The 13,404-nt window shown below is 36.4% G+C and overlaps 1 protein-coding gene across 1 annotated transcript; it reads right to left on the bottom strand.

Moving 5' to 3' along the window:
• Window positions 1-947: 947 nt before the first annotated feature.
• Window positions 948-1,268, bottom strand: LOC126732096 (14-3-3-like protein). Its single transcript, XM_050435103.1, has one exon. It carries the CDS (start codon window positions 1,266-1,268, stop codon window positions 948-950), a length of 321 nt encoding a protein of 106 aa, XP_050291060.1.
• Window positions 1,269-13,404: the final 12,136 nt, after the last annotated feature.

Consider the following 13,404-nt stretch of genomic DNA (forward strand, 5'->3'; position numbering starts at 1 on the left):
AAAAAAAAAAAAAAAGACTATGCCGGTCACACCAATTAACTGCCACTTTTTTTCTTTTTTTGAGGAAGAATTAATTTCCACTTAAGATCTATTAACTATTAAGTATCACTTCAATTCAAGTGTTAGTTTAATGGTAATGATGTCCATTAACTATATTATAGTTTATTTATAAAACTAATGTACTATAATCAATTTTTAATTTTTTTTTATTCTTTAATATATTATACGGAGTACATATTTGGATGAGGTTACTTTTATTGACTTACTTTTTTTGGAAAATAAGTTCTTTGAAAGTACACTTATAGCTATAAAATGTGAGATTTCTAGGGGGCGGGGAGAAGTGCATATACTTAGGACGAAAATAAGTTGAGACTTTAAACTTTGTAAAATTAAAACTATTTTAAAATTTTAAAATTTGAACCTAATTAAATAATGGCGAAAATGCACTTTTGGCCTCTACATTTTGGGCCTATTGTCAATTTGGTCCCTAAATTGATTTCACTCCTAGGTCGGTTCCTGATTTCAGAAAATCGTTTTTAAAATAGTCCCTACCGTCAACCCAGTGACAGAAAATGCTGAGATGGCAAACGAAATGCACTGTTTGCTGATGTGACTAATAAAATAATAATAATAAAAATGTATTTAACATTTTTTAAATGCCACATCAGCATTTAAATTAATAAAAAAAAAACCAACTCATAAATTTGTTTTTTTAAAAAAAGTAAATTAAATTTAAAAAAACCTTAAATCTAATTTAAACTAAAATAATTTCTTAAAAAAATCAGAAATCATTATCTTTTTAATTCTTTTTGATTTTGTTTTTATTTTTCTTTAACCTCATCAACTTAAAAAAAAATCCCTACACTGAAAGACTAATCTCAAATTCTCTCACTCTCTTCACGCTCAATGGATAGAGTCTCTCACTCTCCACTGTCCATGGCCGGAGCTCACTCACCCTTCATCTTGAGGTAGAAGACCTTCGAGTCGCCGATGGTGGCAGAGGGGATGAGTTTGGTGTCAAGGAGCTTGAGGATTCTGTCGCAGATGTTGGAGAGCTCTGACTTGATCTTGGATCTGTAGTCCCGGATCATGGACACATGGTCCTCGTTGCCGCGACTCTCCTTCTGCTTGATCGAGGAGATGATGCACCACGATGCTCGCCTCGTGCCAATCTTGTTCTTGTATGCCATGGAGAGAAGGTTTTGCTCCTCGACGGTGAGCTCCTCGCTCTCCACCACCGCCGAGACCTTCTCCATGAACTCCACCATCGTCTTGTACCGCTAGGCTTGCTCGGAAAGCTTCACCATCTCCTCTTTGATTGGTGCTTTAATCTGTTCATGTGGGTTTCGGATTGCAAGATCGGTGGCGATGTGGCTCGATCAGTGGTTTCTGATCTGTTCACTTGTTGTTGGGTTTGTCTTTTTTCATGTGGATTTGATGATTTTTCTGGGTTTATGGGTTTGATTTGTTGGAGGTTTCGGTGGAGGATAGGGATTTTGTATGTATTTTAAGCATCGACTTATTAAATGTGAGTTATTTTAGTGTTTGGTTTGGAAGAAAATCTTGATTTTTTGGGGAAAATATTAATGATTGTTTAAGGAAAATTTATGAGGTTGGTTGGGTTTGTTGTTATTGTGAGCCAAATTGGCTGGGTTTGTGTGTGATTGTTTCATAAGAAAATTTCTGGTTTTGGGTGGAAAGAAAATGTTGTGATGAAAATCTTAGGCATCGGCTTTTTAGATGTGAATTTTTTTAGTGTTTGGTGAAATTTTCTTGGAAAGATGTTGAATGCCCAGGAACTTTGTGTTCTTGAGTTCTTGTGATCTAGGTTCATGTTCTTGAGTTCTTGTGTATTCCTGTTCAAATCTGAAACTGTGTATTTTTATGTTTTTTATTTTGTTTTTATGTATTTTTATTTTTTTAAAATTGATAAATTAATTTTTTTAAATTAGACGATGACATGGCATGCTAAGGTGGTTTTTTATTATTATTTTATTAGATACGTCAGCAAACAGTGAATTCCGTTTGCCACGTATGCATTTTCTGTTACTAGGGTGACGGCAGGGGCAAAGAAAAAACAATTTTCTGAAATCAAGGACCGACCTATGAGTGAAATCAATTTAGGGACCAAATTGACAATAGACCCAAAATGTAGGGACCAAAAGTGCATTTTCGCCTTAAATAATAAAAAAAAAATGATAAAAATAAGTTTATCTAAATAAATTCTTAGTATAGAATCAAACTTAAATATATATGAAATGAAATATGTTCCTTAAATTTTTTATCATCGATTGTGAAGTTGTAAAAACTTCATCATTTCAGTGTTTCTAAGAAATGCTTGCAAGCACAAACCGATTGTGAAGAGATTAGGCTTATTATAAGAAAAGAAAAATATATATAAAGAGGTTTAGGAGCAAACTTGTAAAAACAAAATCACCCTAGATAATCTTCCACTTTTTTTTTCCCATAAAAAATTTATGCTTGGGTCAAAAAGTGTGGGCGTGATAGAGATTCCCCATCTCGCTCCGTCCATTTTGCCCAATAAGCTTATCTTATGAAAATGAAGAATTACCGCAAAAGTCATCCATGGTCCATGGGATTACTTAGATTTATATAATATAGTATTTAAGAAGAGTGAATAAGAGAGGGTAAGCTGCATTCAGAAAAAAGTAGAGAAACTAATTTCATCAAAAAAAAAAAAAAAAAAAAGAGAGGGTAAGCTGCAATATGGTTCTTAGAGCATTCCTGTTTTCTTTCCTAAAATTTTCTTTATTTTAAGATAAGAACCATTTTTTTTTAAATGAAAAAAAAATTTAGTTAACTACTTTTCAAAAAATTCATATATGATTTTCTATTATATATATCCTATTTCATTAATTTTCTATTATTATTTTTGTGTCCTCCCTTCTTCTTTTTATTATTATTATATTCTCTTTAGTTTTTCTGTAGCTCACCCAAATCAAACCCACAATCAAATGAGAGAGAGAGAGAGAGAGAGAGAGAGAGAGAGAGAGAGAGAGAGAGAGAGAAATAAGGGGATGGGAGACAAACTGTGTCCCAAGCTACAATAGTGGCTAAATTTGACAACATTTTTTACACCTAGTGGTGTGGCAAGTTTGTACTAGTTCTTATCTATGCCCATCATTGATATTATCCTTTTACCTACCATTAATACTCTGTCACGTTGACGGGTGTCAAATTTTTTGTATCTATATTCTATCCATTGCATACAAATGGGTTGAATTTTTTTGCTCGAAGACTTTGATTACTTTGTTAGGCAATGTGAATTGACTTGAGAGAAAAATAAGGGGACGAGAGACAAATTGTGTCCCAAGCTATTCTAGTGCCACCTCGGTGTTAGGCAATATTATATACACAAAAAATTTGACAATATTTTTAGTATCTATTGGTGTGAAAAGTTTATATTGGTTCTCATTTGTGCTCATTATTGATATTAATTTTTTCCTTACCATTAATAATTTGCCACGTTAACAGATGTCAAATGTTTTTGTGTCTATATTTTGTCCATGCCATACAAATTGGTTGAATTTTTTTGCTCCAAGACTTTGATTACTTTGTTAGGCAATAAACACTGACTTGACCAAAAGGACTGAATATTGCATAAAATTGACTGAAGGAGTTGCAACCTTCCAGCAAAGGTTAGTTTCCTAACTGTCCTAGAGCTGATTCTAGCCTCAACTTTTGGCTTAAAGTATTTCAAGCTGAGCTTACCAGAAACTAGAGGCAATCCCAAATATTTGACATGCCACTGAGAAAATAAGCTGGTCATCTGCAAAGCCCGTATGAGTTGTCTCCAAGTTTTTGCAATGAGGGTTGAATTTGAAGCTATCATACAAGTACCTCAACACAAAATTCCAGCTAACAAACAAAAATTCTAAGACCATGTAATAAATCACAATTGTTCATGTGGTAGATTGTGAATGGTAGAGAAAAAGTGGTAAATTCATGTGAAAGTGATATGCAGCTAATTACAGTCTGCCACATAGGATAGTTGTAGTAAAAGTTGTGACTTTTTATGTGGCTCTAAAATTAATTGCTAACAAAATCATAATCTTTCCTTAACTCAGCCTTAATAGTACATCTTTCCGTGCAAGAGTCTTATGATGCCCTTTCACTAACTCATGTGCTAGCAAAACATTTTTTCAAAAATGTCTCTGCCCTTAGGGTGTGTTTGTTTGGAGGTGAAATAGGGTAGATGTAAAACTCTAGAGAGAAAATGGGAAGGAAAACCTTTTTGAGAGTATTTGGTTGGGTGGGGAGGAAGGAAAATAAATAGTGGGGCCCAAATGTTTTCTCCTTGGGCCCACCAAAAAGTTTTCTCCCCAAAATTGAGAGAAAACTGAAGGGAGAAATTAGACATCATTTTTGGACAAAAATGCCCATGTGCAAGTGCACATTGCCTTCGTCCACGTTGCTTTTCTTCACACTTAAAAAAAAAAAATATATATATATATATATATATATTTTTTTTTTCCCCGTTGCTTTTTTTTATTTTTTTGGACGTTGCCTACCTCTTTTTCTTTTTTCTTTTGATTTACTGGGCAAGCTTGTCCAGTATTTTTTTTTTCTTTTGCTTTCTTTTGTGTGTTGTTGTTGTTTTTTTTTTTTTTTTTTTTTAAAGTGATTTTTTTTATGGACTTGATTTTTTTTTTTTTTGGTTGTTTATCACTTTTTTTGGTTTAATTGGGTATCATTTTTTAATAAGGTTATATGCGTAAATTTATACAAACTCACTTTTTCTATCCCTCTATTTTTCCACTCCCAACCAAACAAAAAGAAGGGAAGTTAAGGGTATGTTTGATAACTATTTTTTCCCCTTATTTTCTGTTTTCAAAAACAATTTTCTATTTTTGAAACTAAAAAACTTGTTTGGCAACTCAAAATGGACAGAAAACAAAAACTGCTCTCAAAACTCAATTTGTGAAGAAAACCGAAAACATGCAAAAGACTGTTTTCAGTTTTTAAATTTTTTTTTTTTTGAGGTAATTCAGTTTCTAATTTTCAAAAGTTAATGAAAATATGCATTTAATTTAATGAATCTGTCTTATTTAATGAGTTAGTATTAAAGTTCAAATCCTAGTAACAACATATTTTAGTATTTTCTATTTTTTTCTTCAAAAAACTTTTTTTTAAAAATTTTAACTAACCAAACATGTTTTTGATTTCAAAAAATACAAGAATTTTTTTTTCTTTATATTCCCAAAAACAAGTTTTTGAAAATAGAAAATAAAAATTGTTACCAAACATAACCTAAAATTTTTTCTATCCTCCCACTTATCCATCCTCTCACCATTTTCTATCCTCCCATTTTTCCACCCCTCCAACCAAACGGATCCTTAATGATAGCAGCATATGGAAAGATGTGGTATAAATATTTAATTATTTTTTTATTCAAACTTTCTCTCTCTAATATCTCTTTGTTGGGAACAGCAAAAAGAAAGAATAAAAAAATAATATTTAAATAAAGTAGTAAAATAATAGAATATATAATATATGATGCATTGTAGAGTGATATATTAAAATAGATAATCTTTCCTTAACTTAGCCTTAATAGTACATCTTTCCGTACAAGAGTTTTATGATACCATTTCACTAACTCATGTGCTAGCAAAACATTTTTTCAAAAATGTCTCTGCCCTTAATGATGTTAGCATATGGGAAGGTGTGGTATAAATATTTAATTATTTTTTATTCAAACTTTTTCTTTTCATGACGATTGGGAATTAATTAATAATTATTCAAATGTTCTCTCTCTAATATCTTTTCGTTGTGAACAATAAAAAAGAAAGAATAAATAAATATTTAAATAAAGTAGTAAAAGAATATAATAGCCCAAACTACCATTAACAACAATTAGGGCTCTTACTTTCCCATGCATGATTCTTGTGAATGCTTCCATGGCCACCAATAAGGCTCTTACCTTCTTTAAAATAGCCAAAACTACCATTAACAGCAATTGAAAACTTAGGACTTGTAATGCAAACCCTAATCTAATTTACAAATCTTGTAGAGGCCCCAGCTTCCAGTAAGTACATCAACACAAAATTCTAACTAACAAACAAAAATTGTAAGACCGCATAATAAATCATAATTGTCCATGTGGCAGATTGTGAGTGATAGAGAAAAAGTGGTAAGTCCATGTGAAAGTGATAGTAGCCAGTCACAGTCTGCCACGTAGGATAGTTGTGGCAAAAATCGTGACTTTTTATGTGGTATTAAAATTACTCGCTAACAAAATAATAATCTTTCCTTAACTTAGCCTTAATAGTACATTTTTCCGTGCAATAGTCTCATGATACCCTTTCACTAACTCATGTGCTAGCAAAACATTTTTTCAAAAATGTCTCTGCCCTTAATGATAGCAGCATATGGGAAGATGTGGTATAATTATTTAATTATTTTTTTATTCAAACTTTTTCTCTTCATGACTATTGGGAGTTAATTAATAATTATTCAAACTTTCTCTCTCTAATATCTCTTCGTTGGGAATAGCAAAAAGAAATAATATTTAAATAAAGTAGTAAAATAATAGAATATATAATATGATGCATTGTAAAGTGATATATTAAAATAGATAATATTTTATTAACTCAACCTTAATAGTACATCTTTCCGTGCAAGAGTCTTATGATACCCTTTCACTAACTCATGTGCTAGCAAAACATTTTTCCTGAAATGTCTCTGCCCTTAAAGATAGCGCATATTGGAAGATGTGGTATAAATATTTAATTATTTTTTATTTAAACTTTTTCTCTTCATGACAATTGGGAATTAATTAATAATTATTCAAACTTTCTCTCTCTAATATCTTTTCGTTGGGAACAATAAAAAAGAAAGAATAATTTTAAAAAAAAAGTAGTAAAAGAATATAATATGTGATATATGATGTATTATAAAGTGATGTATTAAAATAAATAAAGTAACATGATTAATGTGATCCATCCTTGCTTATGCATAGGCTGAGCAACTGTAAAGTCTCCCAAACATCATCAATTTAAAACATAATTTTCGCACATTAAAAAAAATTACACTTGAAAAAGAGTTTAAATTTCTTACCGAAGAGGACAATGATTTAAGTGGTTTCAAAAAAAAAAAAAAAACTTAAAAAAACTTAAAAAAACTTACACAACACCACTTCAAAGAAAAGAGATTTGAAAAAAAGAAGAGAAAGATAGGCAGTACCAAGGAACCGGAAGCTGATGAAGCAAAAGGACCTAAGCTTCTAATGTTCTAAGCAAAAATATAAAAAAAAAATTGATAAATTCTCTTGTATCAAACAAATTATAATATTTATTTATTTTATGAAATTACAGTTGTCACCTGCAACTATGAACACCATTGGTCTCCTTGATTCTTCAGCGTTCAGGGATCCTAACCAAATACCCCTGCCCAATGATCTGTCTGTCTAGGAGTAGCCTTAAGATTATGGTGCTAAACAGGGAGAGGATAGTCCCGGGATGGAGGAGTTGGCCCAAGAGATAGACTCCCATATGGTGGTGATTGATGAGGACGACCCGACAACCACCATTCCTACTGAGGGGCAGGGCACCCCTCAAGAAAGCCAAGGGCTGACCTTACCTGGTGCTAGTGAAGTCTCCCTCGCCACCCTGGCCGTGACCCAAGGCCCAACTACATGATTCTGCCGACTTGCCAACAGTTTTCTTTTTGTTGTTTCTTCATTTCTTTTTTCATGTATTGAAAATTATTTGGTTTGTTACTTGTAAGGATTGAATTCTTTTAATGAAGTTTTCCATTCAATGCTTTATTTCATTTCATTATCATGTTTATTTTACTCCACTCCTCAGACTGTTACAGATTTCTAATTAGTATGTCACTTACATAGCCGAATCCTTTCATATGTATAATCTACCGCCTTTGAACGAAATTGAGCCATTGAATTTTACCAATTATCCTAAGTATATCTGGTCAGTGACCTGATCATGATATAAAGCTTTGTGGTTTAATGTGCCCTTTCATTAATGTTATCATGCTTTGTGGGCGTCCGTTGTCAATACTGGGGAAATTTCCCGAACGGAAAGACTTGTAGTTTAACTCTCGCAACTAAAGTCCTTCTGCTGACATTGCTTTGGTTGGTGTTGAACCCCTTGTCCTAACAGCGGAAAGTCTAGTGGGGATTCCACCTTACCGATGACTGGAGTTTGAACGTTATTGGGTTTTTGTCCTTAGAAATTCATAAGGTTCCCACCTAATCTCTGACCAGGGCCATGCTGAGGCTAGGTGTCTATCCTTAGATAATTTCATTAAGGTTTTTACCTAGTTTGTGATCAAGGTCAGGCTGAGGCCAGGTGTCTATCCTTAGATAATTTCATTAAGGTTTTTACCTAGTTGGTGACCAGGGTTAGGCCGAGGCTTGGCTTCTGTCCTTAGAGAATTTTATCAAGATTTCCACCTATTTGGTGACCGGGGCCAGGACGAGGCTAGGCTTCTATCCCTGGAGAACTTTATTAATTTCCAAAATTAATATGATGCAAAGCAATTGAATCCACTCCAAGTTTTTTGTTTGAATCTACTCACAATATTGAACATTTCTTACAATAACCACATTAAGGGTAATACTTCTTTAGATTACAGACATTCCACGGTTGGGGTAGGGGTCTTTCATCGATATCCTTCAGGTATGTAGTAAGTGCCTGTACTAGCCACGGGTTTCACCTGGTAAGGCCCTTCCCAGTTTGAGCCAAGCTTCCCAGCATTCTAGTCTTTCATATTTCCCACTGCTTTGCGCAAAACAAGATATCCTGCCACGAATTCTTGGGGCTTTACGTTCCTATTGTTCCCGCAGGCCAACTTATGTTAGTAATCAACAAGCTGAACAAACGCCATGTCTTGTCTTTCTTCCAAGACATCTAAATTCTCGGACATCTGTGCATCACTACTATTCGAAGAGAATCCAACGACCTTCATGCTTGACATGCTTATCTCCACATGAATGATTGCTTATGCCCCGTATTCCATGGAGAAGGGAGTTTCACCTGTTGACCTTCTCAATGTAGTTCGATAAGCCCATAAAACACTTGGCAACTCCTTAACCCAATTCCCTTTCGCCCCTTCCAACCTTTTCTTCAAACCGTTGACTATCGTCTTGTTTGTAGCTTCCACCTATCTGTTACTCTGAGGATATGCTGGTGATGAGTATCTATTAATGATTCTTAGATCGTTACAGTATTCCCGAAATGCCTTACTGTCAAATTGCAACCCGTTGTTCAAAACCAGTGTCCGGGGTACCCCAAACCTTGTGATGATATTCTTCCATACAAAATTTTTCACATTAACGTCCCTGATATTCGCCAAGGCTTTAGCTTCCACCTACTTTGTAAAATAATTAGTAGCGACCAATACAAACCTTCTGTTTCCCGTCGCCCGAGGGAATGACCTAATTATGTCTAGACCCCATTATGTAAAGGGCCATAGGCTGGTGATCGAGTTCAAGTTTCCACTCGATTGATGAATGATTAGGGCGTGTCTTTGGCATTGATCGCACTTATTGACATAGTTGGCTGCATCATGCTGCATGTTCAGCCACCAGAATCCCTAAGTTATAGCCCGGTGGGATAGAGACCTTCCCCCCTAGTGTCCACCACAAATCCCTTCGTGCATCTCGGCCAAGGGTTTAGTGACATCATTCGGATGGAGACATAACAAATAAGGACTTCCAAACGATTGCCGATACAACTTTTTATCCTCAAACAACCAGAAATGAGCCGACGTTCTTCGTATCTTCTCTGTCTCTTTTACAATGGTCGGTAAACACCTATCAGTTAGGAAAGAAATATAAGGATCCATCCAATTTAATTCAAACACCGAAGCCGAAGCTACGATCGGGTGATGCTTTATGCTCGTTTGCTCCAACAACTCTATAAAGATCATTCGTGGAATGCACTCATCGGATAATGAAGCCAAAGTGGCCAATGAAATAGCATGACTATTCTAACTTCTCGATACTCTGATCACGTTTACTCTCTGAAAGCTTGCTCGGAGTGCCTCGAACAACTTCAAATACTATGACATACGAGAATCCTTTGCTTCAAAGCTTCCTTCTATTCAGCTTACTACTAATTTTGAGTCTGAGAATATCTCCACTTTCTCGGCACCAAGCTTTTGAACTGCCCTAAGACCAGCAGTAAGTGCCTTATATTCAGCTTCATTGTTGGAGGTGTGGAAACCCAATCTTAATGATTTTTCCAATTGTAGCCCTTTAGGAGATATCATGACAATCCCGACCTTAGATCCCCTTGCGTTAGATGCACCATCTACATACACTTGCCACAGTCTAACAAACACTTGGTATACCCCTGGAGAGACTCCTGGTGCGGGTGTGAATTTGGCTATAAAGTCTACTAATATCTAGCTCTTAATGGAATTCCTCGGTTTGTATCGTATGTCAAATGTCCCAAGTTTCATTCCCCATTTGGCTATCCTCCTGGTGAAATCTGATCTTCTCAAAAGTGATTGCATGGGATACTCAGTCAGCACCCAAACCGTATGGGCCTGGAAGTAATGTGGTAGCTTCCTTGTCTCATGCACTAGTGGTAGTGCCATCTTCTCTACTGGCAAGTACCGAGTCTCCGCATCCACCAGCGTTTTGCTGAGGTAGTACATTGGTCTTTGGATCCTATCTTGATGTATAAGTAAAACAATACTCACTGCATGGTCGAAGACTACTAAGTACATTTATAGATCTTCATTAAGCTCGGGCCGAGATAAAATAGGTGGGCTAGCCAAATAGCACTTCAAACCTCTGAACGCCATGTCACACTCTTCTGTCCATTGGAAACCCCTCCACTTTTTTAATAGCTGAAAGAACGTTCTACACCTGCCTATTGATCTCGAAACAAATCGATTTAAGGTAGCAATCATCCTAGTGAGTTTTTGCATTTCTTTAGGTTACTAGGCGAGTTAAGCTGCTGAATTGTCGTAATCTGATCGAAGTTGATCTCTATCCCTTCAGTGGTTATCATGTAGCCCAAAAACTTACCTGACCTTACACCAAAGGCGCATTGCCTGCATTGAGGCGCAACTTATGATGTCTCAATATGTCAAAAACCCTGACCAGGTTTGACACATGCTCTCCACTCCTTTTGCTCTTAACCACCATGTCATTGATATAAACTTCAACTATGTCCTTGATTTGATCTTTAAACATCTTAGTAACCATTTGTTGATATGTAGCTCCTGCATTTTTTAACCCCAAAGGCATCACCGTGTAATGATAATTACCCTCAAGCAATATGAAAAAAGTTTTTTCTTGATCCTCGAGTGCCAGAGCAATTTGATGGTAATCCTAAAAGGCATCTAAGAAACTCATTTGCAGGTGTCCATATATAGCATCCACCATCTGATCTATCTTTGGCATAGGGAACGGGTCCTTCGGGCATGCTCGGTTAAGCTTGGTAAAATCGCGCAAACTCACCATTTTCCATTTTTCTTCTTCACCACAACCATATTTGATAGCCACTTAGGAAAGAACACTTCCCCTATACCCCCTGCCTTCTTCAATCTCTCAACATCCTCTTTCACAGCTTCCACATGTGGCTTTGCCAATCTCCTTGGCTTCTACTTTTTTGGCGAGACCGTGGGATCTACATTTAACTTGTGTGTAATAAAGGTTGGGTCCACCTTGGGCACCTCATATAGACTCCATGCAAACATGTCAAACTTATGCATTAGTGATAGGAGAATTTCCACTCGATCTTCTACTCGCAAACTCTTTCCTATCTAAAAATATTTGTTAGTGTACGGTAAAATCTATATCTGAACGAACTCTTCCGCATTGTGTGCCCCTATTTGGCCCTCAAGGCCCTGTAATTGCTATAACTGCTCTGTTTCAACTTGCTCTTTCTGCTTAATCTCATGATTTATTGCGGCCACTAAGCACTATCTTGCCACCTTTTGATCAACTCGAATCATGGTCACTCCATCTTTAGTAGGGAATTTAACCTTCTAATGTAACGTAAAAGGTACTGCCCCCAAGACATGAATCCAAGGTCGCCACAAAATCGCTTTGTATGGTGAAAATACATTCACCACTATGAAATTCACCCTGACATCCTTCCCCTCGATCACCACTGAGAGCTTTATTTGCCTTGAGCACCACTACTTTTCCATCGAATCCTACCAACAGCGTATCATATTTGCTCAGATCTTCAGGCTTCAACCCCAGCCCTTTATACAGGTTAAGATACATGATCTCAACCCCACTCCCTTGGTCTATCATGAATCTCTTCACCAAGAATCCTCCAATTCGTGAAGTCACAACCAAAGCGTCATCATGCGGCTGTGATGTTCCTTCCAAGTTTGCTTCATCGAAAGTGATCGAATCTCTACTTACTCTGAGCCTTTTCTCGGGTTGACCTACTACCTCTGCTTTCAACAGGGTTGCCACACTTAGTACGCCCCTCCGACGGCTCATACTCACACCAATGGAAGCTACATGAATAACCTCGATAGTTCCCAAGGAAGGAGGAATTGTATTACCTCGGCTTCTCGACCTCTAACCTGCATTTGCTCCTCCTTGTTTAGCCACAAATTCCTTTAAATGCCCCGCCTTTACGAGCTACTCTTGGTGGTTCTTCAACACGCGACATTGCTCGATGGTGTGACTCTTCACTCTATGGTAAGTGCAATACAGATTTTGATTCCTTTTGGTTGGATCCCCACCCATCTTCCTTAGGCATCAAAAGTATGGCTCATTCTTATTACGCTCTAAAATCTTGTAGATAGGCTCTTTGAAGGTCACATTTACACCCTTGGGCCGTGGTGCCAAGTTCAAACTCGGGACCTTAGGCTTCCTTCTAGCTCTCTGCTGGTATCTCTTGAGCCGAAAGTCTCTATTGTATTGGGAGGAGGCTGGGGCTTTGCCCTTGCCTTGCAGCCTATCATCTTTCAATCTCTTATGTTCCTCAATTCTTCTCATTAGCTGATGCATATTCTCGGGAGGACGCATGGTCAAAGAGTCCCTCAATTTTGACTCCTGTGGCAACTCAAGCCTAAATGTACTTGTAGCAACCTGTTCATTCCCTCTTCCTATTTCGTTGTACAGCTCCTAGTACCTATTTGCATATAACTAAAGAGTTTCCCTGTTTCCCATCCTCATGGACAATAGTGTATCGATTGGTTGAGGAACCCTACTACAGGTTATAAATCGCGCCCCGAATGCTTGAATTAATTCCCTGAAAATGTGAATAAAACCTCTCCTCAAACCATTGAACCATCTCATTTTTGTGAGCCCGAGGCTGGACGGGAACATTTTGCACTTCAACCCGTCATTCTAGGAATAGAGAGATATTATCTAAATATAATGGCTAACATGCTCCACCGGGTCGATTTTGCCATCATAAGAAGTGAATGGCGGTTGATTGAAGC

This window comes from Quercus robur, chromosome 1 (assembly GCF_932294415.1).
Source record: "Quercus robur chromosome 1, dhQueRobu3.1, whole genome shotgun sequence".
NCBI classification, from domain to species: Eukaryota; Viridiplantae; Streptophyta; class Magnoliopsida; order Fagales; family Fagaceae; genus Quercus; species Quercus robur.